Source organism: Tachypleus tridentatus, chromosome 2 (genome assembly GCF_004210375.1).
Source record: "Tachypleus tridentatus isolate NWPU-2018 chromosome 2, ASM421037v1, whole genome shotgun sequence".
Taxonomy (NCBI): domain Eukaryota; kingdom Metazoa; phylum Arthropoda; class Merostomata; order Xiphosura; family Limulidae; genus Tachypleus; species Tachypleus tridentatus.
In genome coordinates, this window is record NC_134826.1 from 29,838,793 (window position 1) to 29,866,543 (window position 27,751).

The window sequence follows — 27,751 nt, forward strand, 5'->3', positions numbered from 1 at the left end:
TTTAAATAGATCACGTTCTACATGGCGTAAATTATGAATAAACGTATGCTCTGCCAGGCGCTGTTGATCTCTTTAATGTAGTAGTGCCATGTGCAATAGTGGATACTACGCACGCGTCAAACTTCATGGATCACGGTCCCTGCGTATTTCTATGCCGAGTTCGGTAGTAGTGTTTCTTCTACACTAAACATTTGTGTTTCTCACACAACAGGAGATGGTGTCGCTAGAGTTGCATTGTGCCGAACATTTGTAACATAGAACTTTCCCAAACCTTTTGATGTCCAAAATGTCTTGTGTCACAGGGTTAATTCACAGTTACGTTTTTAGCCCTGAAAGTTTAGCGCTTTGTTTGTTTACTGTGGCGCTGTACCTGTTTTCCCAGTCTCTACGTGTGTGGTACAAATCTGTTATAAACCGATTTCAATATTCAAGCAGCCTCACTGAAGGGTTGAGTTTGTTTTCAGTGCCATCAGGTAAGCACGACTTTCGGGCATGGGAACGGAAGACAGAGAACGTCAGTATATATGCACTTCAGGGAAGGAGGCCCCAGATGGAAGATCGTTTCAGTTTAATAATTGACGAACAAAATGACGTTGCCCTTTATGGTATATTTGACGGTCATGGAGGTGAGGTAAGTTAGGCTAATCTCCAGTGGTTCCGTTCTGTAATGTTAGCGTCTCTGTTTGAAATTAAGCACAAAGTTACACAATGGGCTATCTGTGATCTTCCCACCACGGGTATCGAAACCCGGTTTCTAGCGTTATAAGTCCGCAGACATACCACTGTGTCACTTAGGAGCTAGTGTCTCTATATCCGTACTTAGCTTATTAAATTAAGAGTGCAGTGACGTATCATTGCTATTGTATCCCGACTACAACGTTTCTGTACACCTCGTAACGTTTAGGGTTATATTTCAATGTCTCGTAATAGCTTGGTAACTTGCAGCTTTTGAAAATTTATAGTTTTAAATTTGTTCACTTTACAACAAACCCACATCGGGCTATCCGCTGTGTTCACCACGGGGAATCGAACTCCAGATTTTATCACTGTAAGTCCGTCGGCTTGCCACTGTCCAATCGAAAAATAATCATAGTTTTGAGATATCAAATTTTTGTACTTGACTAATATTAATAAGTTTTATGAAGTTACAGTGCAATAATCCAGGGTTCGAACCCGTAGTGGACATAGCGCAGGTGACACATTGTGTAGTATTTCGCTAAAATACCAACAACGACCGTATTGGTAAAATCAAAAGTGATGACATTTCTCGAGGATATAACTTCTATAAAAATGCCTGCTCTTAACATGTTCTGTAATTTTCCTAAGTCGCTACAAAAGCTACTAATAGATTTTGCGTGCACGGTCGAACATATAGATATGTAATAAAAAATATTAATGAATCTCGAAGATCACCTTTTACAGTGTACGCCAGGACTAAAAGTTATAAGTTAGTTTGAGATTATACAAGATAAAACCTCGTATATGTGTGTGTTTGTTGTTCGTTTTTTTTTTTTTATTTCAGGAGATATTTGCACTAGTTTGTTGGACGAAGATTTCATTTTTTTCCATCTCAGGCACGATTAATTGATTATAGTGTGAGAAGCAGTGACGTAGGTAGTTGCTTGTTTATTACTATTTTTTGTGAGTAATTAACAAAGAAGTGGAAGTTACGTTCTCGCCCTTTCAACCCTAGCAGGCGTTATAATGTTGTAGTCATTCCCACTATTCGTTGGTAGAAAAGTAATCCAAGAGTTGGCGGTGAGTGGTAAAGACTGTCTGCCTGGCCTCTAGTCTTACACTGCTAAATTAGGAACGGATAACGCAAGCGCAGATAATCTTCGTGTGGCTTTGCGCGAAATTCAAAAACAAAACAAAGTTACGAATTAGTAATGCTTCTAAAAATTTACAAAACATATATTAGACCAGTAATTGACTGTGCAGCTCTAGTTTGGATTACTGTAAGTGACAAGATAATCAAAACCAAGCTGCACACAATAAAAACACACTCCTCACAACAGCATACAGAGTTCCCAGAACCACATCTTCTAAATTGATATACAGATATTCAAACATACTAACAATAGTAGATAGACTCCTACATAGTATAATAACGTATTTTGATAAAAAATAGGTGAAAAATGAATTATTATGCGAGCTAGATAGGTACCGCATACATGATGAAGATAGTCCTAAACATCTCTCCACGATCAACACATATTTTAAACACAAAAATAAATTTTAAAAACAAATAATAAATAACTAAATAAAAATATAATAATAATAATATATATATATATATATATTTAAAAGGTAGGGAAAAAACACCACCTTCAAACTAGACTTCCTACTGATAGGGCAAATAATATCGATAAATGTACGAAAGTGGTACATGGACATTGCCCTGAAAAGGGTCGGAGTAAATTCAAACCACTCTGACTCAATAATTAGATTGGGGACTATATTTTATTAAGACGGATACATAATTATTAGTTTGGAATTCATTTTGTGACGTAGATTCCCAGTTTCTTTTAAATTAAAAACAAAACAAAATATGTCTGTTGTTTAAATTTGACCTTTGTGCTTAGATGTGCATAGTCTTCGCATAGTTAAAATGTTTTCTATACAAATTTGTTTTGCGCTTACGAATCCATATTTTATATAAACAGTATTATCGACTTGACTGACCCGATGAGAGCTAATAGTGTTCAAAATTACATTTTTTACCTAGCTACAGAATGACTTTTGTCAACCAGTATAAACTTAGTCGTATATGAATTTACAGCTCATAAGTCGCCAAGTATGGCGTTCTGTTTATTTTATTTTTTTCGTTTTCTCAAAAAGCGTTTATGTGGCTTCATGGTAAGCCTTCAATAGTTAGTAATCTTTGATAAGGTACATGAATTGAACGAAACTGTCAGCTTACTCAAAAGAAGTTATGCTGACACTAACTAAAAATTTAATAAACTAAATTTATTCTAAGTCTGATTAAAGACACAGTAAAACAAATGGTATAGATAATAGTTACTATTATATTACTAATCACCTCCGTGTTGTACTTAGACGGATATTTAGAATAGCATAGAAAATACAACACCCAGAACTATTGATACCAAATAGAGTGAATAAAATAGTAGTTATGTTTACCGGAATGCAAACATTGGGACAGTAATTTATATTATTTTTACAACAATTTATATATTACCACAGGAGTTCGATTATCCTCGGTGCACCCAGCAGGTAGCCCGATGTAGCTTTGCTATAAGAAAACACATACACATTGCCAATAAAGCATATACTTGAGAATGAATGACGTAGCAGGAAAATTTGAGTCACGTGACACTAAGTGATAGGCGTTTTGTCTAGTACATGACTCTGCAATCATTAATTTATATTATTAAACAGTTCATAATGTCTAAGTTATTAAATCTCATACCTCATTACAGTAAGTCAACAAAAGCCATGATAACCTTTTAGCAGTATGTCATAACGCGTGAAATTTTTCCGTAGTAAATGCAAGTCAGCAGGAGCCAACATGGCCAGGTGGTCAGGATGTTCGACTCATAATCTGAGAGTCGCTGGTTCGAATCTACATCACATGCTCGCTCTTTCAGCCGTGAGGGCGTTAAAATGTGACGGTTAATCCCTCTATTTGTTGGTAAAAGAGTAACCCAAAAGTTGGCGGTGGGTGGTGATGCCTTTTCTCTACATTTACACTGCTAAATAAGGAACTGCTAGCGCAGATAGTCCTCGTGTAGCTTTGTGCGAAATTCAAAAACAAAACCAAGTCAGCAGAAGGGGAGACAAAAGTGAAAATCAAGAAATGAACGGGCCCGGCATGGCCAGGTGGGTTAAGGCGTTCGACTCGTAATCTGAAGGTCGCGGGTTCGAATCCCCGTCGCACCAAACATGTTTGCCCTTTCAGCTGTGGGTGCATTATAATGTGCGATCAATCCCACTATTCGTTGGTAAAAGAGTCGCCCAAAAGGTTGCGGTGGGTGGTGATGACGGGCTGCCTTCCCTCTAGTCTTACACTGTTAAATTAGGGACGGCTAGCGCAGATAGCTCTCGTGTAGCTTTGCGCGAAATTCAAAAACAAAAAAGAAATGAACGAAAGCCATAAAACTAGTTCTAAGTATTGAAAGAAGAGGGCACTTAATATCCTGAATATTAGTATGTCACGAAAATAATAAAAAATGATAACCACAACAAAAACTAGTATATCGCGAGACATATTTCAGTCATGTATCTTATAACACGAGCAAAAGAAACGACGGAAAAAGATTGATCCGACTAAAATCTACGTCAGTGAGTTGTATGTAAACCGGATGGTTAAGATTCGTGATAATGTACGTCATCAGTGCTAAATTACTAGTGAAATACTAATACGTATAACATTGTTGCTTAATTAACTGTAATATACTGCCACAAATGTACTTCACACACTGTCAAATGCATATGAACAACTTTTTGCAGATTAAAAACAAAACTACAGTAAACTTCATGATATATTCCGTGTTTTAACTGGATAGTTTTCGTTAGAACACGTAGTCCTAGTTGATTATGATGAAAAGTGAAAATCTGACAAAAAGTGCACCGCTAATTGAATATTATTTATTCAGCTAAACTAGGTCTGAAAATCTAATAACAAGTGACTCAATTTAGGCTATTTATTGTTCACGTGACCTGAGATGAAGCATAGTAAAAAGTGCGCTTATTATCAAAATCAGGGCTACTTATTTCCTGACCGAAATCTGACAAATGTGCACGTATTTTTCATTCTCTGTACAATCGCATAACGTTCAAACTTAAATTTCAACACGAGCTTTTCTGTGGAACTGATAGATGTTAACACTTCTATTCCATTATTCACTGTAACACTTTGAAAAACCAACTAAGGCATTTCAAGTGGAAAAAGTCAGAATTAGGAAGCGGCATAGATGAGTGTAGCAGGCGAGAGAGAAGTGCATTCTGGGATATCGTGCATCTGCTCAATACCTTGATAAATACATTTGTTTTAACTATTTTATTTTAGAGATATAACGTTTGTTTGTTTCTTTTTGAACTTCGCGCAAAGTTACACGAGGGTTATCTGCGCTAGCTGTGCCTAATTTAGCAGTGTAAGACTAGAGGGAAGGCAGATGATCATCACCGCCCACTGCCAACTCTTGGGCTACTTTTTTACCTACTAAAAGTGGAATTGATCGATATATTATAACGCCCTAACGGCTGAAAGGGAGAGCATGTTTGCTATGACGGGGATTCGAGCCCGCAACCCTCAGATTACGAGTCGATTGCCTTAACCACCTGGCCATGCCGGGCCTAAACCCCATGGTAACAAAATAATTATGTCGCAACGAATTATTATAAATCAGTAGAACGTGTCGAAATTCCATACAGTTTACAGAGACTCTGTATTTCACTGAACTGGTATTCTTATCTAACCACTCAAAATCGAATATTTGGCCACTAAAATATGCTCTTTGTAAAAAATTATTTTAAAACTAAAGACAGTCTTATTTCATTATTGGTAAACATTCTGGTTTTTAAAATAGTTTATTACAAATTCATTTTTAGTAAAAGTTGTTTTGAAACAAATGGCGTATAGGAGGATATTAAAACAGAAGGCATTTGTTTCATGGATAGATTTTCTTTGATTAACAGTTAAAGGTCAGAATTACCAATACAAAAAAATGATAACTCCTGAGTTAGTTATTGGATGTCCAGTTTCATGTTTGTGATTTCGGATCGCCTAATTGGGTTGACTTTAAAGAATCATACCTCAACTCAGTGATACTCTTATGTGTTTGTTGATGCAAACAATAAATGTTTAGTTTTCCCGATGTAGGCGTCCTTGCTGGAACCACACGTGCCTCTAGTAGGTGGCAGCTCTAACTATGTTTGGTTTGTTTGTTTTTTAATTTCGCGCAAAGCTACACGAGGGCTATCTGCGCCAGACGTTCCTAATTTAGCAGTGTAAGACTAGAGGGAAGGCAGCTAGTCATCACCACTTACCGCCAACTCTTGAGTTACTCTTTTCCAACGAATAGTAGAATTGACCGTTACCTTGTAACGCCCCAACGGCTGGAAGAGCGAGCATGTTTGGTGGCACGTGGATTTAAACTCGTGACCCTCTGATTGTGACTCAAGCGTACAAACCGCGTGAACATGCATCTAAGGTATAGCACAATACTTATCATTGTGTGTTCGACTTTTACAATATGGTAAAGCATGATTATAAATAATTATGCTCGTCATAATACACTGTGTGGGGCCTGGCATGGCCAAGCGCGTAAGGCGTGCGACTCATAATCCGAGGGTCGCGGGTTCTTGTTCGCATCGCGCCAAACATGCTCGCCCTCCCAGCCGTTTTGGCGTTATAATGTGACGGTCAATCCCACTATTCGTTGGTACAAGAGTAGCCCAAGAGTTGGCGGTGGGTAGTGATGACTAGCTGCCTTCCCTCTAGTCTTACACTGCTAAATTAGGGACGGCTCGGTGCAGTGGGCTAACAACCTAAATACTTGTTGAAGAATCCGCAAGCGATTGCGGCCCTATGTTCCTAGATGGAATCTAATGGTGATAACTAACTAATACACTGTGTTACGCGTGTGATGTTTTTGAACACTACGTTCTTAAATTAGTTTTTTTTTTTTTCAAGAATTAAGAGAATGTTTATTAATAGTTTTCCAACCTTACAATATTTGTCATATTCACTGCATACGACTCGTAGCATGATCTGCTACACCAAAATAATCTGTTAAAGACGATGGCGCAGCATGTTTTGTTATAATAAAACATCTCATAAAGACGATGGCGCAGCATGTTTTGTTATAATAAAACATCTCATAAAGACGATGGTGTAGCATGTTTTGTTAAAATAAAACATCTCATAAAGACGATGGCGCAGCATGTTTTGTTAAAATAAAACATCTCATAAAGACGATGGCGCAGCATGTTTTGTTATAATAAAACATCTCATAAAGACGATGGCGCAGCATGTTTTGTTATAATAAAACATCTCATAAAGACGATGGCGCAGCATGTTTTGTTATAATAAAACATCTCATAAAGACGATGGTGCAGCATGTTTTGTTATAATAAAACATCTCATAAAGACGATAGTGCAGCATGTTTTGTTATAATAAAACATCTCATAAAGACGATGGCGCAGCATGTTTTGTTATAATAAAACATCTCATAAAGACGATGGCGCAGCATGTTTTGTTATAATAAAACATCTCATAAAGACGATGGCGCAGCATGTTTTGTTATAATAAAACATCTCATAAAGACGATGGCGCAGCATGTTTTGTTATAATAAAACATCTCATAAAGACGATGGCGCAGCATGTTTTGTTATAATAAAACATCTCATAAAGACGATGGCGCAGCATGTTTTGTTATAATAAAACATCTCATAAAGACGATGGTGTAGCATGTTTTGTTATACTTCAACATCTGTTAAATATGATGGTGTAGCATGTTTTGTAGTACTAAAACATTTGTTAAATACAATGGTATATGTTTTGTAAAAATAAAACATTTTTAAAAAAACGATGGTGTAGCATGCTTTATTTTACTGAAACATCTGTTCCAGACGATGGTGTAGCATGCTTTATTTTACTGAAACATCTGTTCCAGACGATGGTGTAGCATGCTTTATTTTACTGAAACATCTGTTCCAGACGATGGTGTAGCATGTTTTGTTTTACTGAAACATCTGTTAAAGACGATGGTGTAGCATGTTTTGTTTTACTGAAACATCTGTTAAAGACGATGGTGTAGCATGTTTTGCTATATTAAAACATCTGTTAAAGACGATAGTGTAGCAAGTTTTGTTATAATAAAACATCTGTTAAAGAAGATGGTATGGCATGTTTTGTAATACTAAAATCAGAGTTCTAGTCAGATGAAACAAAATGAATACATCACTACTGATGCTATTTCTTGACAGGTGTTTTTATTTTATACGTTTCAGGGGCACTTAGACTCTGCTCTTTATCTTCGTTCTTCATGTGAAATTGTGGTTTATTCATTAAGTGAAGCCCCCTTCAGTGGCACAGCGGCATGTCTGCGGACTTACAACGCTAAAACTGAGTTTGATACCCTTGGTGGGCAGAGCAAAGATAGCCCATTGTATAGCTTTCTGCTTAATTCTAAACAAGCATTCAGTGAATTATAGTAAATTTTGACCTGACGGCTGAGATGTTGAGTGATTAGTTTAGACTAGACTTTACTAGCACGGTAGGAAGCTTGTTAACACACGGTAGTTAAGTGACTATGTAGTGAGTGTGACCAGTGAAGTGAAATGGAAACTCCATGAGTCAGGAAATCTGCGTTTCTCGTGCTGAAAGCAGGAAGTCGCTGTGAAAAGAAGGCTGGAAGTGACGTAATGTGACGTAAAAACCTATGTAGACTAAGGCTGTGACGGAAGCCTCCAATTCCAATATTAATCATATTATATAAACGAAGAATTGAATAATATAATTTAACAATAAGTTTAAATTTTCAAACAACTTGAATATTTCTTTAAAGCTACACTTAAGTAGTGAAAGTTTCTCTGTAATAAGAACGGATTATCTTATTAGGTTATGCCAAAAGTCTGACCTTCTGATTATTTTCTTGGTTCCCCCAGTAGTACAGCGGCATGTCTGCGGACTCACACCTCTAGAAATCGGGTTTCGATATCAATAGTGGGCAGATGACAGATAGCGCATTGTATAGCTTTGTGCTTAATGCTTAACTTCAAAGAAACGAAGTTTTCCTTTAAGTTCGCACAACGATCCCTTTCAAGGCTGGGATCAAAATAATGGAGATAAAATTTTGTTGTTTGAGGGGATTGCCCCAAGAAAACCCACTTTCACAGCCGGTGTACCGAAAAGAATGCCCCGATCGTGCCCGATGAAAGCTGAACAGAGGAAAAACGCAGAGGTTGTTACATATTAGGTATAACAGCTTAAAATTGGTTTGACTAGTCGAGGAGTACAGAGCTAGTCACTGAGCAAGTTAGACGTGCTAATATCTCTGCCAACATGCTTTTTAAGACAAAACGTTCATCCTCGCCAGTCAGGCCGTTAGTACCGCCGGATCGTCGACGGTCTACCGTCGAACCTCACGCCCCTTCAAGTCGCCACGTTGATCGCCCAAGCCAAGCTAGGGGCAACCATTGAACCGTCCAGGACCCGAATCTTACGCCGGGGTGGAATTCTCATCCAACCCGCCACTACCGCAGACCAAATTTATCTGTGCCAGCCATGGAACATCGAATTTAATGTAAATTGTTCTCCTACCAAAAGTCCAGTCAGTCTTTATTCAGTATTCCTCAGGAGCGTCGACCCATCAATACAACCAGAAGAAATTAAACAAGCCATAGGACCCCAAATCCAAGCCAATGTATATGCTGTTTATCGAATTTTTTTCTAAGAACACTAACCTTCCTACGTACTTCATGAAGATAGTGACAACGTCGAAGTACAGTGCTGACTGTATTTTACAGATAGTGACAACGTCGAAGTACAGTGCTGACTGTATTTTACGTGACAGATGTTATTATCACATATTCCACTTTAGAGCCGAACGCCCACATCGACGACCCTTCAACACTTGGTCAAACAAAACATCACAAACAACTAACGGACAACTTCCAACGAGAAACTACAAAAATACCGCCGAGTCCAGATCTAACTATTAGAAACACGAAGACAGATACAGATAACTCGACCCAGAAGACGTCACCTTCCTCTATTAGCAACACGCCAAGTGTCAGCAACCCAAGAAAGAAAAAGGACAGATCATGCTAGACTTCAGTCCAAGTTCCACAGAATTCAACAACCAGCCAGACTCAAACCATTACCAAGATAACTATCGACGCAACAGTTCAAACAGAAAAACAAACTACCTCCACGCAGAAAACTCAAACCAAAATCACAAGACGAAACAAAGCATCACAGACCAGTGAAGAACAACTTACCGATGAACAACCAGTTGTTTCACCACCTAGACCACGTTTTTCACTTGCACCAATGGGCTTCAAGTGTGAAAACAAGTTCATGACGAAGTTACTACCTGATCTACAAGACCGCAGCTAACAGTTTCCATGTATACCACCGTCACAGTTCATCAGTTTTTGTTTTTTTTTCCTATGTTTCTTCCCAGCTACTTCCGGGCACGGTCTGGGTAGATTTTTCGGCGCCCAGGCCGTGAAAGTGGGTTTTCTCGAGGTACTCCCGTTTCCCCCCACAGCAAAATCTCTGGCATCGGATCTGTAGGCTCCAGTCACAGGTTATCCAGCTGTAGTAAATTGTAAATCAACTCGCCAGCCGCCAGTGTACTCCGTCCACGGGCCAAGGTCTGGCTTACTTCACTTATGCTGCTCTCGTCCAGTTCTCCCATCTTTCCTATCACTCACAAATACCCCACTCCACCTTAAAAATAATATCAAAATAAAAGTAAAGGAAAAACCCCATGGAAATTTTAACAATTTCTCACGTGAGGGGACGAAGAGGAACTACAACGTTCCTGAACACCCCAGTTGGAGAGAGAATTCTTCAGGTTTCTCTCTCTCTAAACTAATCCCCTGTCACGTTAGTTTGCGTTTGGTTTGACTAGTAAGAAATGGATGGTAAACTGGAAGATCTGGTAGTAATACTGAGACACTAACTCTTCTACGGCGATGTTAATAGCAGGAGGAAGGGAAAAGGAAATTTCGGTCGAATTCAGCATCAGTCATCCATTAATAGGATGAGAGGAACTTTCTGGGTGATCAGCAAGTCGCTGACTGGCTGTTCTTCTGTCTAGGTTTTTCCGACTAACTTGGAATGCGTGTCTGAGATTCATGGTTCGTCATTTGAAAGGTATTGGTGGATGGTGACGCGTGATTGAGTGATACTTGAGTCTGTGTGATTTGAGTCTTCAGTATATTCTTCTTGGTAGGTGGAGTCTGGGTGAACATATTTTTGGAGTTTGACTTTCTGTCTTTCATCTCCCACTTTTTCTGAATTGCTTCTTAGGAGATGTGGCTTGAATGATGGTGGTGGGTGTTTCCGTAGTTACCTTTGGCATTTTACTGACTAGTTGTTGGATAAGCTGGAGATATGAATGGAAAACTGCAGAGAATTGAAAGCATCATATAAATTTTTCTGCTCTAAAGTAGAAGAAGAAGTAAAACTAAAAACGCCACGAGTGGATATACACTGCTGGCCAAAATCTTAAGGCCAATGAACATAAAGAAAATATATGCCTTTTGCGTTGTTAGACTCAACCACTTATTTGCGTAGAGCTTCAAAAGATGAAAATAAGAAAAGGGAAAATAAAAATAAAAAACTTTTTCAGCGTTTAATAGTGAAAATGTAAGCACTATGAAATTAGCCTAAATACTAGCTGGTCAAACGTTTAAGACCATACTGAAAAAGAACGAAGCGTTAATCAGTAAACACGTAACGAAATTTACTCATTTGTGTTCAAGCATTAGCGTGGTCAACATCTCCCACTGACATCTCCTGTGTTACATTGGGTAAAAACATGGCAAAGGCTAAAAAGTTGACAGAGTTTGAACGTGGCAGAATTGTCGAGCTGCAAAAGCAAGGTCTTTCTCCACGTGCCATCGCTGGTGAAATTGGGCATTGTAAAATTGCTGTTGCAAATTTCTTAAAAGACCCTGAGCGATACGGAACGAGAATTTCAAGCGGTCGGCCCAAGAAAATTTCGCCGGCGTTGAGCAGGAGAATTCGGCGGGTTGTCCGGCAAGACACCAGCCGATCGTCGAACCAGATCAAGGCCCTTACAGACGCAGAATGTAGCTCAAGAACAATAAGACGGCATCTACGAGAGAAAGGCTTTAAAAACTGTAAGCGTCTTCAAAGGCCACGCCTCCTTCCACACCACGAAACAGCTCGGTTAAACTTTGTTGAGAAGCACCAAACATGGGACGTATAAAAGTGGAAGAAAGTTTTGTTCTCTGATGAGAAAAATCTTAACCTGGATGATCCAGATGGCTTCCAACGTTACTGACACGATAAGGATATCCCACCAGAGACATTTGCTACATGACACAGTGGAGGAGGTTCCATCATGATCTGGGGTGCTTACTCCTTCCATGGAACAATGGAACTTCAGGTTATACAGGAGTGTTAAACAGCGGCTGGCTACATTGGCATTTTGGAGAGAGCATTCTTATTGACTGAAGGCCTTCGCCCTCGTGGAAATGACTGAATCTTTCAGCAGAACAGCGCTGCAACCCACAATGCCCGCAGGACAAAGGACTTTTTTACAGCAAATAACGTGATTCGTTTGGACCATCCAGCGTGTTCTCCCGAAATGAACCCCATTTCAAATGTTTGGGAGTGAATGGCAAAGAAAGTCTATAGAAATGGACGTCAATTCCAAATAGTGCATGATCTTAGTGAAGTCATCTTTATCACTTGGAATAACATTCTAGCCAGCCTTCTGCAAACGCTTATATCGACCATGTCAAAGTGAATGTTTGATGTTATTCACAATGATGGCCGTGCAACTCACTACTGAGACCTCTTGTTGGGCATTTCCTACCCTGTTTAGGACTTCTTTTTTGGTATGGTCTTAAACTTGTGATCACTTAGTAAAAACATAGACTGAAGCTGGAAGAGACTTGACGGGTGTATAAAGTCAGTGAAGCTGGGTTATACAAGAAGGTCCTTGCTTGCGGGAGGTGGCCAGAGTAGAAGGATCTTCTTTTTGTGTATTTTCTGCACTTCGTGGGAGAACGTGTGGGTGTGTTACTTGGTTGAGCTGGCTGGGTTTCCTATAGTAGTCTTAAAGTGGCTCGAGTGAGTTGTTTGCTGTCTTTTTCAGTTTGGAATGCTCGATGTTTCTTGGCGATACTGGCCTGAGATTCTTTGCTTGTTGTGTAGGGGTATTCTGTAGAGGTTGAGGCGTCACATCTTGTGGTGTCCTGAAATTTGGTTTGATATTCCGTGAGATTTTCTTGTTTGAGTCAGTTTGTGTACTTTTGGTGGCTGCTTGGTGGAGAAACAGTAGAATGGTGGTTGGCTTTATCCTCAGTCGGTACTAGAGTCATGTGAAAAAGTTAGGACACCCTATGAAAGCCTGTGTATTTTTGTAACATTTTTGGATATATAGATATTTAAACTCAATTTTAACAATACTGAGAGATTATAGGAATATAACTAAACAACTAAAACTGAAGAAAAGACTTTTCAAGATCTTCTGTAAATGTAATTCTACACAAATGCATATTCTATCTGAGGCAAAAGTTAGGACACCCTACTCCCTAATAGCTAGTGTTACCCCCTTTGGCTGAAATAACTGCAGTGAGACGCTTCTTGTATCCATATACCAGTATCTGACATCGGTCTGAAGAAAGTTTGCCCCACTCCTCAATGCAGAATTCTTTCAGCTGTGAGATGTTTGAGGGGTTTCTTGCATGTATAGCCCGTTTCAAGTCAACCCACAGTATCTCAGTGGGATTAAGATCTGGGCTTTGACTCGGCCATTCCAGGACTCTCCATTTCTTAGTTTTCAGCCAGTCCTTGGTGGATTTACTGGTATGTTGTGGGTCATTGTCATGTTGCAGAGTCCAGTTCCACTTCAGCTTTAATTTTCTTACAGATGGTCTCACATGATCCTCAAGCACCCTCTGATACACAGTAGAATTCATGGTAGATTCTATGATTGTGAGCTGTCTGGGTCCTGCTTCAGCAAAGCATCCCCAAACCATGACACTTCCACCTCCATGCTTCACAGTTGGTATGGGGTTCTTTTCCTGGAAGGCTGTATTTAGTTTACGCCAAACATGTCCTCTGTTCTGGTGTCCAAATAATTCTGTTTTGGACTCATCTATCCAAAGAACATTATTACAGAAGTCCTGGTCTTTGTCTACATTCTCTCTGGCAAATTTCAGTCTGGCCTTGATGTTTTTCTTAGAGAGCAAAGGTTTCCTCCCTACACACCTCCCATGCAAGTTAATCTTGTGCAGTCTCTTTCTGATTGTAGAGGCATGCACTTTCACATCAACAGTAGCCAGAGCCTGCTGTAGGTCCCGTGATGACATGTTAGGGTGTTTGGAGACCTCTTTTAGCATCTTGTGGTCTGCTTTCGGGGTGAATTTGCTTGGATGACCAGACCTGGGAATGTTGGCAGTTGTTTTGAAAGCCCTCCACTTGTTGACTATTTTCCGGACAGTGGAATGACTGATTTCAAAATCTTTTGGGATCTTTTTAAATCCCTTACCAGACTCTTAAGCTGCTACAATTGTCTTTCTGAAGGCCTCAGACAGCTCTTTTGCTCTCACCATGGTGCTCACTCTCACTTCAACAGTCAGGAGCATACCAAACTAAGTGTCTGAGGTTTAAATAGGGCAAGCCTCTTTCAAAATGCTGAGTAACTATCTTCTAATCATGTGCACCTGGTGTGATACACCTGTGTGTGAGTTGAGCCATTTTAACTGGGAATAAATGTGGGGGTGTCCTAACTTTTTCCTCAGGTAGAATATGCGTTTTTGTAGAATTACTTGTACAGAAGATCTTGAAAAGTCTTTTATTCAGTTTTAATTGTTTGGTTATATTCCTATAATCTCTCAGTCTTGTTGAAATTGAGATTAAATATCTATATATCCAAAAGTGTTACAAAAATACACAGGATTTCATAGGTTGTCCTAACTTTTTCACATGACTGTATATGCTGTGATTGTCTGGAGGGTTTACGTATCCTGGGCTTGTTTCTTCAGCGATAATGACGTTCAGCACTAAAGTGAAATATTTGGTCGGAGCAACAACTGCCTAGTATGTAGTCGGCAATTAATTTTGAGGAAATAACTGCTTTATAAAACGGGTAGCTTGATTTGTAATTTTGAAGAAAATCCGATGAATGGCGTGTGATTCAGTCTTGGTTTGGCTTTCAATAACATGCTTGATTTTTTAAGGTGAATAAATGGGTTAACGTCTCTGAGGAAAATAGAGAAGAGGTTCGTGGGGCTTTTAGTGGGCGAGCAGCTGACACTAATTTCTGTATTCCACGGTTTGCATAGGTAAGTTAGGTGTGCTGAACAAAAATCCTGCTTCGACGAAGGATCCGGGTCTTGGAAGGGTTGATGGTGACACCAGGCTTGGCTTGGGTGATAAAAGTGGAGATCTGTAGCGGCGTAAGGTGTGACGGGAGTCCATCGACGATTATCGGCGAGACCAGTGGGTCAATGGCGAGGTTGGTCCTGGCAGCGAGAACATCATGTCGACAAATGAATTTTAGGACATCTTGCTAGATCGGCGTTCAAACAGAACTCCAAACTGAACATCTTAATAATAAAAATAATAAAATTCGTGGCAGGTATTTCGATTTAACACTTTGCATCTCAAGAAGAGATGCAAAGCAGTCGAGGACGCTCAGAAGATACCTTCTCTTCACCCTACTCGTGAAGTAAAATTTAACTAGGTTAGTGATTGATTATTAATAGCTAAACCGACAAGATTTAAAGTTAACGAATTTGTAATGCAATCGGGAGGTAAAGGTCCAATGGTTGTCCGCGGGAGGCTAAATATTGACTTTACAAAAAAAAAAAAACACACAAGAGAATAGGGATCTGTAGATCCAAAAACCTCAGAATTTTCTGAGGGGAGATGCGAGAGTACACTGAGAAAACCCACTTACACGATCAGGGCGCCGAAAACTCTACCCTGACCGTGCCCGGAAATAGCTGGAAAGAAAATCAGGGTTAGTAAAGCTTATAACAAAAACACTCAAAGAATATATAACGATAAAACACGTGTGTTAAATCTGCGACTGATTGAAAGATCGACCTAAGACACCAGGAGGATAAAGATAGACAGTTCGTGTATACAAAACTGAGTGATCGATTCTATCTGTCTGAATGAGTCGTCCTATTTCGGTTTGGGACGATTGGTGTCTTCTTGTGAATGTTGTTTGTGTCTTCCAGCTGAACGCGATATTGATATCTGTGGCGGTTGATACGTCTGTAGTCTTAACAAGCATGGGTTGAGTTTGGCATGAAGCTGTCTTCTTTGGTTTGGGTCGCTTCTGAGGGTTAACGTCAACGTTGGTCGGAGTATCCTTGTCTTTCTTCTTAGCATTAATTAAAGTATTGTTGCTTGCAGGAGAGATAATTGGCATACATGAAGATGAAAAGCTTACTGGACGAGAGGCACTCTGATTGACAGACTTGACATTTTGAAGATTAGGTGCTCGACGTCGGGGGCGTTCGGTACTAAAATGAAAATATTGCAGGTACATCCGTGGTTAAGTATAAAATCAGCTACCTGTTTATGTTCGGTTACGACTTTAACAAAGTTAGTTGGTAATCCTGTGGTCTTGGAATGAATTCTGTGAGCTGCGTGGAGTTTCGCGGAGGTTGCCAGTCGAATGGCAAGATTCTGGGCCTGTTGTAATTTTTTAAGGTGGTAGAGGGGTGCGTTCGTAGTAATCATATTGCCGTATTCAACGATCGGCCGGATGTAAATCTTGTATATGGTAAGAATCGTTTTAGTTCTACAGCCCTTGACAATACTACTGATTTTTCTGAGGTAGAAGATTCGTTTGTAGACTTTTGAGAGTATGGTTTTGAAGTGATCACTCCAAGTTAGTTTCTTATTGAACGTGATGCCAAGAAAATTTATAGTTGAAGAAAATTTAAGCTTACTGTTCATCATTTTCAGTTTGACTTTAGGGATAGATTTGTTTTTTCCCGAGATTTTGCGTTTAAATATTATAGCCTGAGTTTTAGTTGCATTAAGCACGACCCGCCAGGTGTTACACTAGGTGGTCATGCTGTTTAGTGTGGATTGGACTTTAGAGGCGGCCAGTAGGGGTTCGCGTGACATGCTCCATACTGCTATGTCGTCAGCATATTGCGACGCAAAGGTGTACTTGAGTTTAGGAAAAGGGATGTCATTAATATATACTACATACAACAGAGGACTTAGTACTGAACCTTGGGGAACACCTGCTGAGAGGTGAACAGTGTGGGATGTGGCGTTGTTAATTCTTACTTTAGCTGCCCTGTTATCCAGAAAGTTAGATATCCATCTCGTTAAGGTGAACGGGAGGTTAAACTGAAGGAGTTTAAACTTGAGATCCTGGTGCCAAACTGAATCAAATGCTTGTTTAACATCCAAAAAACACTGTCTCTCTAAATGTTGTCTTGGGTGAAGGCAAAGGCAGCAGCGGAAAGAAAGGCCGGGACCAAAATTTTAATACTTTTTAATAAAAAAACTAAACTAAACTAACGTGGCAGGGGTTCAGTTTAGAGAGAGAGAAATCCGAAGAGTTCTCTCTCCAACTGGGGTGTTCAGGAACTTTGTAGTTCCTCTTCGTCCCCTTTCGTGGATTGTTATTAGGATTAAGTGATGGGTTTTTTTTTTTATTATTATTTTAATAAATTAATTATCGTTATACAAGGCCAAGGCTAAATCCCGTTCAAGCAGAGCTGGACTCCAGTTTCGTCTCCTTCGAAAAGGAAACTATGCCGAGCGAGTAGGAGCTGGAGCACCCGTCTACCTCGCTGCTGTCTTGGAGTACCTGGCTGCTGAAGTTTTGGAGTTACTTTTTAATACTTCGGAACACTGTTTATATAGATCATTTGTTGTGACAATCGTTATGGTTTGAACGTCTTTTACAAGCCGGAAAATCATTATTATAAATACTTATACTTGCCATATCAAGTAACGTTAAACCTACATATATTTAGCACTACATTCTTAAGCTAGTTTCAACCACATTATATCCATCATTCTTGCAAATCCCTAAGGGACTAGATTACGATTTAGTGTTAAAAGTATTTTTAGGCCTAACAGGATGTCTTATGACAAAAGTAGTTGACGTACAGCACAGTTGGTTATACAATTAGATTACCAGGAACAAAACTGATTTTAGCGAGCATGCTCCATTAAAAATACCGATATATTTCTTAATAACTATCTTTTTTTCATTTTATTCTAGTTTGCAGCAAAATATGCTGAACACGACATCTTCAACAATCTTTTTCCAAAAGTTCAAGATACTTTAGGAGGTGGAGAGGAGATGATGGAAGGTGGAGACGTTACATTTCGAGATCTATCACCTCATTCCTCGAAAATAAATGCTTTAATCCACCTATTAACTGAAGAAATATTAGCATTAGATGAAAAACTGATTACCGAGGCTAAAGCTTGTGGAGACATGGCAGGTTAGAGGATTGTTTTAATATTCTATGATTATATATATATATATATGTATATATAATAATAATTTTATTCTATTATATTTGCCTTCAGTTTTCAAAATTATACTATATTTTGTTGTTTTCTCTGTAGATGTTAACACCTATAATAATTTCTACATACAACTGTGCTGTTTGTTTGTTTTGAATTTCGCACAAAGCTACACGAGGGCTATCTGCGCTAACCGTTCCTAGTTTAGCAGTGTAAGACTAGAGAGAAGGCAGCTAGTCATCACCACCTACCGCCAATTCTTGGGCTACTCTTTCACTAACGAATAATAGAACTAACCGTTGAATTATAATGCTGCCATTTGGCGACCATATTTAGTTGGATGGGGATTCTAATTCGCAACCCTAACAACCTGATCCTGAACTATCTTCTTTGTACGTTTTTTTTTTCAATCTCTGCTCATTTTGTAGTTAAGTTCAAGTTTGTCGTATTTTCAAACCATCCCTAATTTAGAAGTAGTAGACTAGATGGAAGGTATCTGTCAACACTATCCACCGCCAACTCCTGGGTTTCTCTTTATCGACAAATACTGGGATTCACCGTCAAATTATAATGCTCATACGGTTGAAGTGTCGAACATGCTCGGTGACAGGGATTCGAACCCGCAAATTGTATGTTGAACGCCGTAACCACCAGACTCTTTTCAAGACAGAATTAGCAATCATATATCTGAAGTGATAAAGGTAACGTCTAAAAGACTAGTAGCTATTATCTCACCCCTTAATCTTGAGGGTATCACATTTGTTTAGATGGATAGCAGAACATTAGTTCGCAATTGTTGATACCAGGTGGAGTTCGTTGGATCGTTAAATAAACCATTGATACTCGCTTGTGGTCGATCTTGGTAAAAAAAAAATAGACGGTTTCAGCTTGCACTATAATGTTTAGTGTAAGAAAAAATTAAGTTCTCGTTTTTAACAGATAGATTTAGCTGTCCTCTAATAAAACGTTACATGAAATATAGGACGACCGATAATCCTAATCAAGTCTTAGAAGATCACCAGTTTCAGTAAGCAAGTTTCCAAAACTGCGGTTAACTTATTACTTGATATGCCTACTAGAAATCACCTAGATTCATAAGATATAATTATTTCCTTTCGAGAATAATCAGCATAGAAATTTAATTTTCGTTAAGTTTCAACAAAATGACTGCCAGTTGCTAAGTGAATTTATGCTACAATACCGTCTAACGTTTGTATGGGTAGTAGAAATAACTAGATTAACTTTTAGTTCAGTTGAAAAACAAAGGAATATGGATCAACCTGGGGTACAAAGGACCATCCAGAAAGAGACTTACAACAAGGTGTACCAGAGCTATGGTAAGAAAAGTGCGGCATATTATAACAAACTCCACAAACACAAAAGTCACTAGCAATCCATATATACCAGGCCATAGTATTTAACATAAGCAAGTGTCCTTCAGTCTGCGGACTTACAATGCTAGAATCCAGATTTTGATATCTGTGGTGGGAAGAGCACAGATAGCTTTGTGCTTAATTACAGACAAACATAACTCAGTAGGACACCCATCTGGAAACAAAGCCAACAGGGTGTGTGTTCACCAAAATAAGGCTTTCAGTCATACTTTTCATTTAATTATTGCATACCTCTAGCAGCTGGAGAATAAAATGAGTCGACCTTCTGTTCCATGTGCAAACATATTAGTCAAGATAACAGGGCCCGGCATGGCCAAGCGTGTTAAGGCGTGCGTCTCGTAATCTGAGGGTCGCGGGTTCGCATCCCGGTCGCGCCAAACATGCTCGCCCTTTCAGCCGTGGCGGCGTTATAATGTTACAGTCAATCCCACTATTCGTTGGTAAAAGAGTAGCCCAAGAGTTGGCGGTGGGTGGTGATGACTAGCTGCCTTCCCTCTAGTCTTACACTGCTAAATTAGGGACGGCTAGCACAGATAGCCCTCGAGTAGCTTTGTGCGAAATTCAAAAACAAACAAACAAGATAACAGATTCAGTTCCTATAGATTTTTGTGTGATCGGACTGTCGATATGGGTGCTTGGAAAACATTGTCCTTGAACACTAGATGTACTATATACAACATGAAAGGAAGAGTTGTATGCTTTGGATACGAAAGTCTCACAAGGGAGTCTTTTGTGCAGGAAACTATGTAGCATAGCTGTTGCACAGTATTCTAATAGTATAAGAGGATGTGGCGACATAGACTGTAAACGACGTGGCGAGGTCGTAAAATCATTTATTATAATATTAAAAATATTGTTTATATTATATTCTGTATTATACTGTATAAAGTTTGTATATAGCTAAGCTAGTAACGCTGTTTGCTGCCATCCCTAATATTGAACTGTCAACGACAAAGAAGGTACTCTACCGGCAGCACCATGACTAACACTGGAGATGCTATCTACCAACGAACTGTGCGATTGTCCATTACATTACAATGTCCACACGTCTGAAAAGGCGAGCGCCTTCGGCGCTGGGTTTTCATCTTATCACCCCAAGTATGTCAGTCCAGCATTCTAAACATTAGGTGTATATATAGAGACAGACATCAGGTGATTATTTAGCAAAAATCATATATAAAATGATTACATCATAAGAGCTTCATGACCTAGAATAACAAGCGTATTTCATTTATACTTTATTATTATTTTTTATTTACAGGTTAAATGTGATTAAGGTTTTTCCAATATAATTTTTGTTAATATAGTTAAGCGTATTCTGCGATATACTGCATTTTGGAATATATCGATAAATATTCTCACATTCGAAATGTTACACAAATATTATCTACCTGTGTACATAAACTGTTTTACTTTTCTTCTTTTTTCTTGTTTTTTTACAGGGACAACAGCTGTCGTTGCTCTGGTCCATGACCAACAGTTAATAGTTGCAAATGTTGGAGACTCTAGAGGGGTATTATGTGACAACAAAAATAAAGCAATACCAGTTACGTTTGACCACAAACCTGAACAGGTATTTTTCTATGTGCACAAATCTTAAACCATTAGTTGACAAAATATTCTTTCTGTGCTTGTGGACACTCATGACTATTACATTGTTTGTCGACTACCAAATATTCCCCAGGAAATGACATAGAGGTTGGAATTTTACCAAATACTCACTCCTATGTCACTCTTGTGGCCCTCTATATTTTGCCCTCGTGAATTTGACGGGTACTTGAGTTACTGTTTTAACGTCTATGATAAAGACAAATTGGGTAACATTTTGCTCAAGGGATTGGGTTACAAAAACTGATTTTGGAATAATTTTTGAAATTATTCTGAAGCACTACTAATAAAGATTTTCATCTCTTGTTAGAGTAACATATTAAGTATGGATAAAGATATGGTTTCTTAAAGATTGATGCATCAATGAATATTAGCTATATATTAGGAATGTTAGATATAAATGAAGATATGGCTTTTATTAGATCGAAAAATCAACGAATATTAGCTATATATCAGGAATGTTAGATAACTAGTACTGCAATTATAAACAGTCTCAATGAGAATGCATTTACAATATAGCGTGTCAAGCTAAAACAAGAAAGATTTTGTTTGTTTTTGAATTTCGCACAAAGTTACTCGAGGGCTATCTGTGCTAGCCGTCCCTAATTTAGCAGTGTAAGACTAGAGGGAAGGCAGCTAGTCATCACCACCCACCGCCAACTCTTGGGCTACTCTTTAATTAACGAATAGTGGGATTGACCGTCACATTATAACGCCCCCACGGCTGGGAGGGCGAGCATGTTTAGGGCGACGCGGGCGCGAACCCGCGACCCTCGGATTACGAGTCGCACGCCTTACGCGCTCAAACAGAAAGAAAACTTCATAATTTTGTAGTATAGCACATAATGGAGCTAAGTACTTGTTGTACTTTTAATTATATTTTAACTTGTTATGGATTTGATTTCTTAATTTTTTATGCTGTCTTTTACAATTTGTTCTTCTATATTCAAAATATCTGGTCTACATAATTGGATAAGATAACAGAGTATATACCCTTTAACTCTTTTCAATAGAAATAAAGGATTCACTTTCATACGATTTTAGACTTTGGAAAATATTTCGTCAAAAAAAAAAATTATTCTGAAAACATCTCTTATATCAGGCCCGACATAGCCAGGTGGATAACGGACTCGACTCGTAATCCGAGGGTCACGGGTTTGAAACTACGTCACACCAAACATGCTCGCCCATGCAGCAGTGGGGACGTTATATTATAATTGTCAATCCCACTATTCGTTGGTAAAAGAGTAGCCCAAGAGTTGGTGGTGGGTGGTGATGACTAGTTGCCTTCCCTTTAGTCTTACACTGCTAAATTACGGACGGCTAGCGCAGATGGCCCTCTAATAGATTTGCGCTAAATTCAAGACAAAACAAACCAAACTCTTATATCATATTCATTTTTGCTTTTTTCTCTCACGACGTATTCATTTTCCTTGTCGTCATGGGCAAACTTCATTATTGATATTTACAATAATGTCATTGTAACTTGGTCGTGGTCGTTTTCTTCTACTGTTTTTCCATTCTTGATATTTGCCAATATACTTTTTTTTTGGCTGCTTTTCTTCTCATCTCCAACTACGCTCAGCAGAAATTCATAATTCATTGTATTCACTACCACAAAGAGAATGTGTAATCACTTTGAACACTTAGACTTTTTATATTTAAACGATAAAGGTCACATTTTGAACTGGAATTGCAACATCTTTTTCACAATCATTCAAGCGGTCTTCAGAAATTTCGATTCTTCTGTTTTGAACATCCAGTAGTTCGCTAAAGCTAAACATAGGCTAAATCATTTTTGGCCAATGATAGTACCTCAAAATGAAATAAAAAAATCTTATTCCTGCAATGGGTCTTTTTATTTCTGATCAATATGGACGGTGTTTAACAATGTAAGATATATATATATAAAGCCATGTTACAGTGGCCATATTTGCATGGTTGGAAGGTAGCTAAATGGAATGAATCTTCTAATTTTTATTTTCAAATGTTTACATCAGACTGATATCTTCTGATGATCATGCATGACATAATGGTTAACATGTTAAACTGCAGGTCAAAAATCCAAAGGTTCTCGCTGCGATGGTGCTGACTATGTTCTGCACCTTCAGTTTTGGGTGTATGATAAGAGTGATAATCAACTCTGTTATTTGTTTCAAAGTATAACAAAATCTTTTTTTGGTACTGGCCAGAGGGGATATGTCTGAGTGGCTAATTTCCCTCTGGTCATTATTCCAAAATAGATTTCTCGCTACATAGCTAAATTAGGGATGGCTAGCCCAAATAGCCCTTGAGTAGCTTTGCGCGAAATTCAAAACAAACAACAAACAAATATTTTGGCTATTTATAACTCTTGGGCTACTCTTTTACCAACGAATAGTGGGATTGTCCGTCACATTATAACGCCCTCACGGCTGAAAGGGCGAGCATGTTTGGTCTGACGGGGATTCGAACTAGCGACTCTCAGACGAGGAGTCGAGTCCCTTAACCACCTGCACATGCCAGGCAAATTAGTTAGTCAGCATCACTAACTCTGGTCTGGCTAAATAGTGAGATTTGACCATCTCTTGTTATACATGGTCCCACTGTACAGAGTACGATATTTTCTACTTTTTTTTTATCGGTAATGGGAGGTGGATGAAGGACCTACAGAAGAGAGTATAGTATGCTAACTATGAAGGACCTACAGATTAAAAGTCTAACTTGCTAACTACTGGGGCACGCTTCGGTTGACCCATTTACCTAGCAGAAATTTAATTTTTAATCTTATGTGTATGGTTCTGCCAGGTGGTTAAGGCACTTGACTCGAAATTCGTGGATCGTGGGTTCGAATCCCCATCACACCAAACATGCTTGACCTTTCAGCCGTGGGGGCATTATAATGTGATGCCCACTAATGATCCCACTATTCGTTGGTAAAAGAGTAGCCAAAGAGTCGGTGGTGGATGGTGATGACTATCTGCTTTCCTTCTAGTCGTACACTGCTAAATTAGGGACGGCTAGCGCAGATAGCCCTCGTGTAGCTTTGCGCGAAATTCAAACAAAACTTATGTATATAATTTTACACGTGCATTTGCGGATGAAGCTCTGTTTATTGTTTATGAACTAGTTTGTTTGTTTTATAGTTCTAAATTCATTGCTTAAAAGCTCGCCACCTTTCCTGGTCTTGAGACTAAATTAACGCAGTTTGTTGTTAGAAGAGAGATCATTCATTCGTCTAGCTTAGTTTTTAAGTTAGATCTAATATTATATCTGTACCATAGGTACTTCTGCAGGGTTCTCACAAGAGTTCCGTTTCAAGAGTAAATGAACCCGCCATTATGAGTAACAAATATTGTTATTTCTCGCTTTTGAAGTTCATGTTAATCTGTGTTGTAGCCTACAGAGGGCTTAATTCTTCTCGTGATTCATAACATACGTACGTTTTACCGACGTCACAACCGAACAAATTGTAACGTTAAGTGTCCCTTACGTGACGTCATTTTAGTGTCTACCCACTGACAGACAACACACTACTACAGTGGTCTAAGTGGTTAAAACAGGTCACCCCACCAGGTGTCATTTTGCTTCCTTTCGGGGAAATATGTTTATGAAATAACTCAAAAGTTCTATTCTGGGCATTACATATTAGTCTCTATAGATTCTAAATTCTATGATGCCACTAAAATCCAAACTATGCTACAAAACTAAATTGCTTTAAATTACACTGAAAAGTCTACTCTGACCATACATGTACAAGCTTACTCATTCTTTAATTATAAGAGATATTTATTTCATACTTAAATATTCGTTTGTGAAGGCAGTAATTTTAGCTAATTATATATCTACTAGAATTAAGTGCTCGTTTATAAAAGAAAAACTTCAGAGTCCACATCTGTTTTTTTTATGTCATTTATCACCATTTCTTATTGTATTTAGTTTTTCTTGCATAACAGATATTAGTGCAGTACTGTGCAAAAGTGTTGGGACAAAGCCAAAAATTCGATTTTAGGCTATTTTCAAAGAACAATGGAAGGTAAATCATAAGGGAAACCAATTAATTGTTTGGAATTAAGCAGAAAGCTACACAGTGAACCATCTATGCTGTGTCCACCAAAGGTATTGAAACCTTAATTTTAGCGATCTGAGTCCACAGACATTCTACTGTGCTAATGGGAGGCCATGTATGAAATATCAAAATTTTATTAAGTTTTATATTTAGTATGACAGAAACTCATTGGAAGTGCTTCAGTTCAGCAAGCAATTAATAATTTATGCTTTAGTGAGTGCAAACACTCTTTCGGGCATTGTTGCAAAATATTTAATCCAAGTGTCTTTTGGGATTTTACTTCAGACTTCTCTAATACACTCCCATAAAGTTTATTTGGAAGTAACTTTTGATTTATCAAATGACAGATCTGCTTAACTGGATTGAGATCAGGGCCACCAAATCATATGAATGACTCCAGTAGCTTCCTTTTTAGCAAAGTAATTTCTGCATAGGATGGATGAGTATTTGAGGTCATTATCTTCTTGGTAGTGGAATCCTTTATCAATAATATACAAACCATTGGGTATACCACAATAGGTCAGTGTCTAATGGTACTTTCACTGTTTCATTATTTCATCTGTTTTACAAATATCTCCTGTCAACTCAGCAGAAACACACCCCCAAACCATCACACTGCTTCCTCCATCCATAACACCCTATTCAAATCATCAATAGTTCGGATTTGTATTTATTTTATCAAACTTAAGTTTCTTGACATTATTTGGAAATAAAGTACATTTTTTAACTGCTACATGACCAAATATTCCATTCTTGTTGAGTCTTCTTGATACTGTACATCTGGACACTTTTCTGTCATTTGGTACATGGTTTTTTATCTCATGCTTGAGATCAGTAACAGTCTTCCTTCTGTCCCAAAGTCTGCATAAACAAAGATACTTTGTTCTGCCTCTCCTTTTCCTTTTTTCATGATCTAGGGTGTACTTGACAGTGTTTGAAGAATGTTTCAAGCTTGCATCAATTTGTCAGAGAGTCCAACCTGCATTACAAAGGTTTCATGCAAGCTCTCTGCTTTACTGACAATTCTCTAAGCTTTTAGGATTGTGGCATGACAACAAAACTTAATATACAACATTAAACACTGTTTTTATCAATGTTTATATGTAGAGTGTTATTAAATTGATTTCTTTAGCGTATACCAGTATCACATATCAGCTCCTTGCTATATAATTAAGACATTGCATATGGTACCATAATAGTTATTTCAGACCTAAATTTGAACAGTATGTTCTATTAAAGACTAGCAAATTGGAGGTTAAGAGTGATAGACGGTGTATCCCCACCACAATGTGGGTCCTATTTCCACAGTCACTTACAAAACCTTGGATACACTTTATAATCCCACATTGTAGCCTGTACCCTAAGATCTTTTTTAAAATGCAGCATATTTTGCTTTTTAATTTTAATGCATTTTGTTTTGGCTTTTAAAAAATTATGAGCATATGAATATATAAACAGCACTGTAATCATTCCCCCTAGTTTCAAGAACATAAAAGAATCAAGGAGGCTGGTGGGTTTATCACATTCAATGGAGTCTGGAGAGTTGCAGGTGTTTTAGCAACATCAAGAGCCTTAGGAGATTACCCATTAAAAGATCAAAAATTCATTACTGCAGAACCTGATGTGCTGACCTTTAACCTCAGGGATATTAATGCAAAGTTTATGATACTAGCAACTGATGGTCTATGGGATATGTTCACAAATGAAGAAGCTGTTTCCTTAATTATAAGTAACTTTAACGAGCCTTATTTTGGAGCTAAACAACTAGTAATGCAAGCTTACATGCGAGGATCAACTGATAATATTACCGTCATGATAGTTAATCTACAAAACCTCACACTACAAAAAGTAGAAGAAACACCTGATGAATAAAACTTGATTTAAAAGGATAGTTATGATGTCTTTGTTATCTGTAAAGACAAAAAGTGTGTGCGTGCATGTGTTTTCTTATAACAAAACCACATCAGGCTATCTGTTGAATCCACCAAGGGTAATCAAACCCCTGATTAAAGACAAAAGAATCTTTACAAAACAGACAATATCCAGTTTTCTAATTTTCTGCATAATTTTTTGCATAAGTTTCTGTAAATAATTAATAGATTGATTTACTTTGTATGAAAATATGTTGTATTTAAGTTTCTGATTGTTTCAAATGTTCCTTAAGTTACATGAATTTATAATTTGTTTTTACCTATATCAACATTTCACAAATTTGTTTCATAACAGAAATTTTTGAAAACTCTAATATCCTGAAAAGTGTAGAACTTAGAAACTTGTTGATCATCTCAAAAAATTTTTGATAGTTTTTATGGTAACATCTTATCTTATAATATTCTGTACTATCATTAAAGAAGAAAATGAGTTAGCTTTTCTCTTTTCAGAATTTAATTTGCATACAGTTTTCATATATCAATAAAAGCACAAATTTATACTAATATCAGACTAGAAACAAAATCCTAAATTGTCAGTTTGTTCAAAAGGCATGATAAATCTGATCAACCTAGCAA

At 38.1% G+C, this 27,751-nt stretch overlaps 1 protein-coding gene across 1 annotated transcript; it reads left to right on the forward strand.

Moving 5' to 3' along the window:
• On the forward strand, positions 1-27,751 carry LOC143240178 (protein phosphatase 1L-like). The gene is made up of 4 exons (XM_076482232.1): positions 1-631; positions 17,944-18,169; positions 21,031-21,161; positions 26,724-27,751. The coding sequence occupies exons 1-4, from the start codon at positions 278-280 to the stop codon at positions 27,114-27,116; spliced, it is 1,104 nt and encodes a 367-aa protein (XP_076338347.1). The 5' UTR covers positions 1-277; the 3' UTR covers positions 27,117-27,751.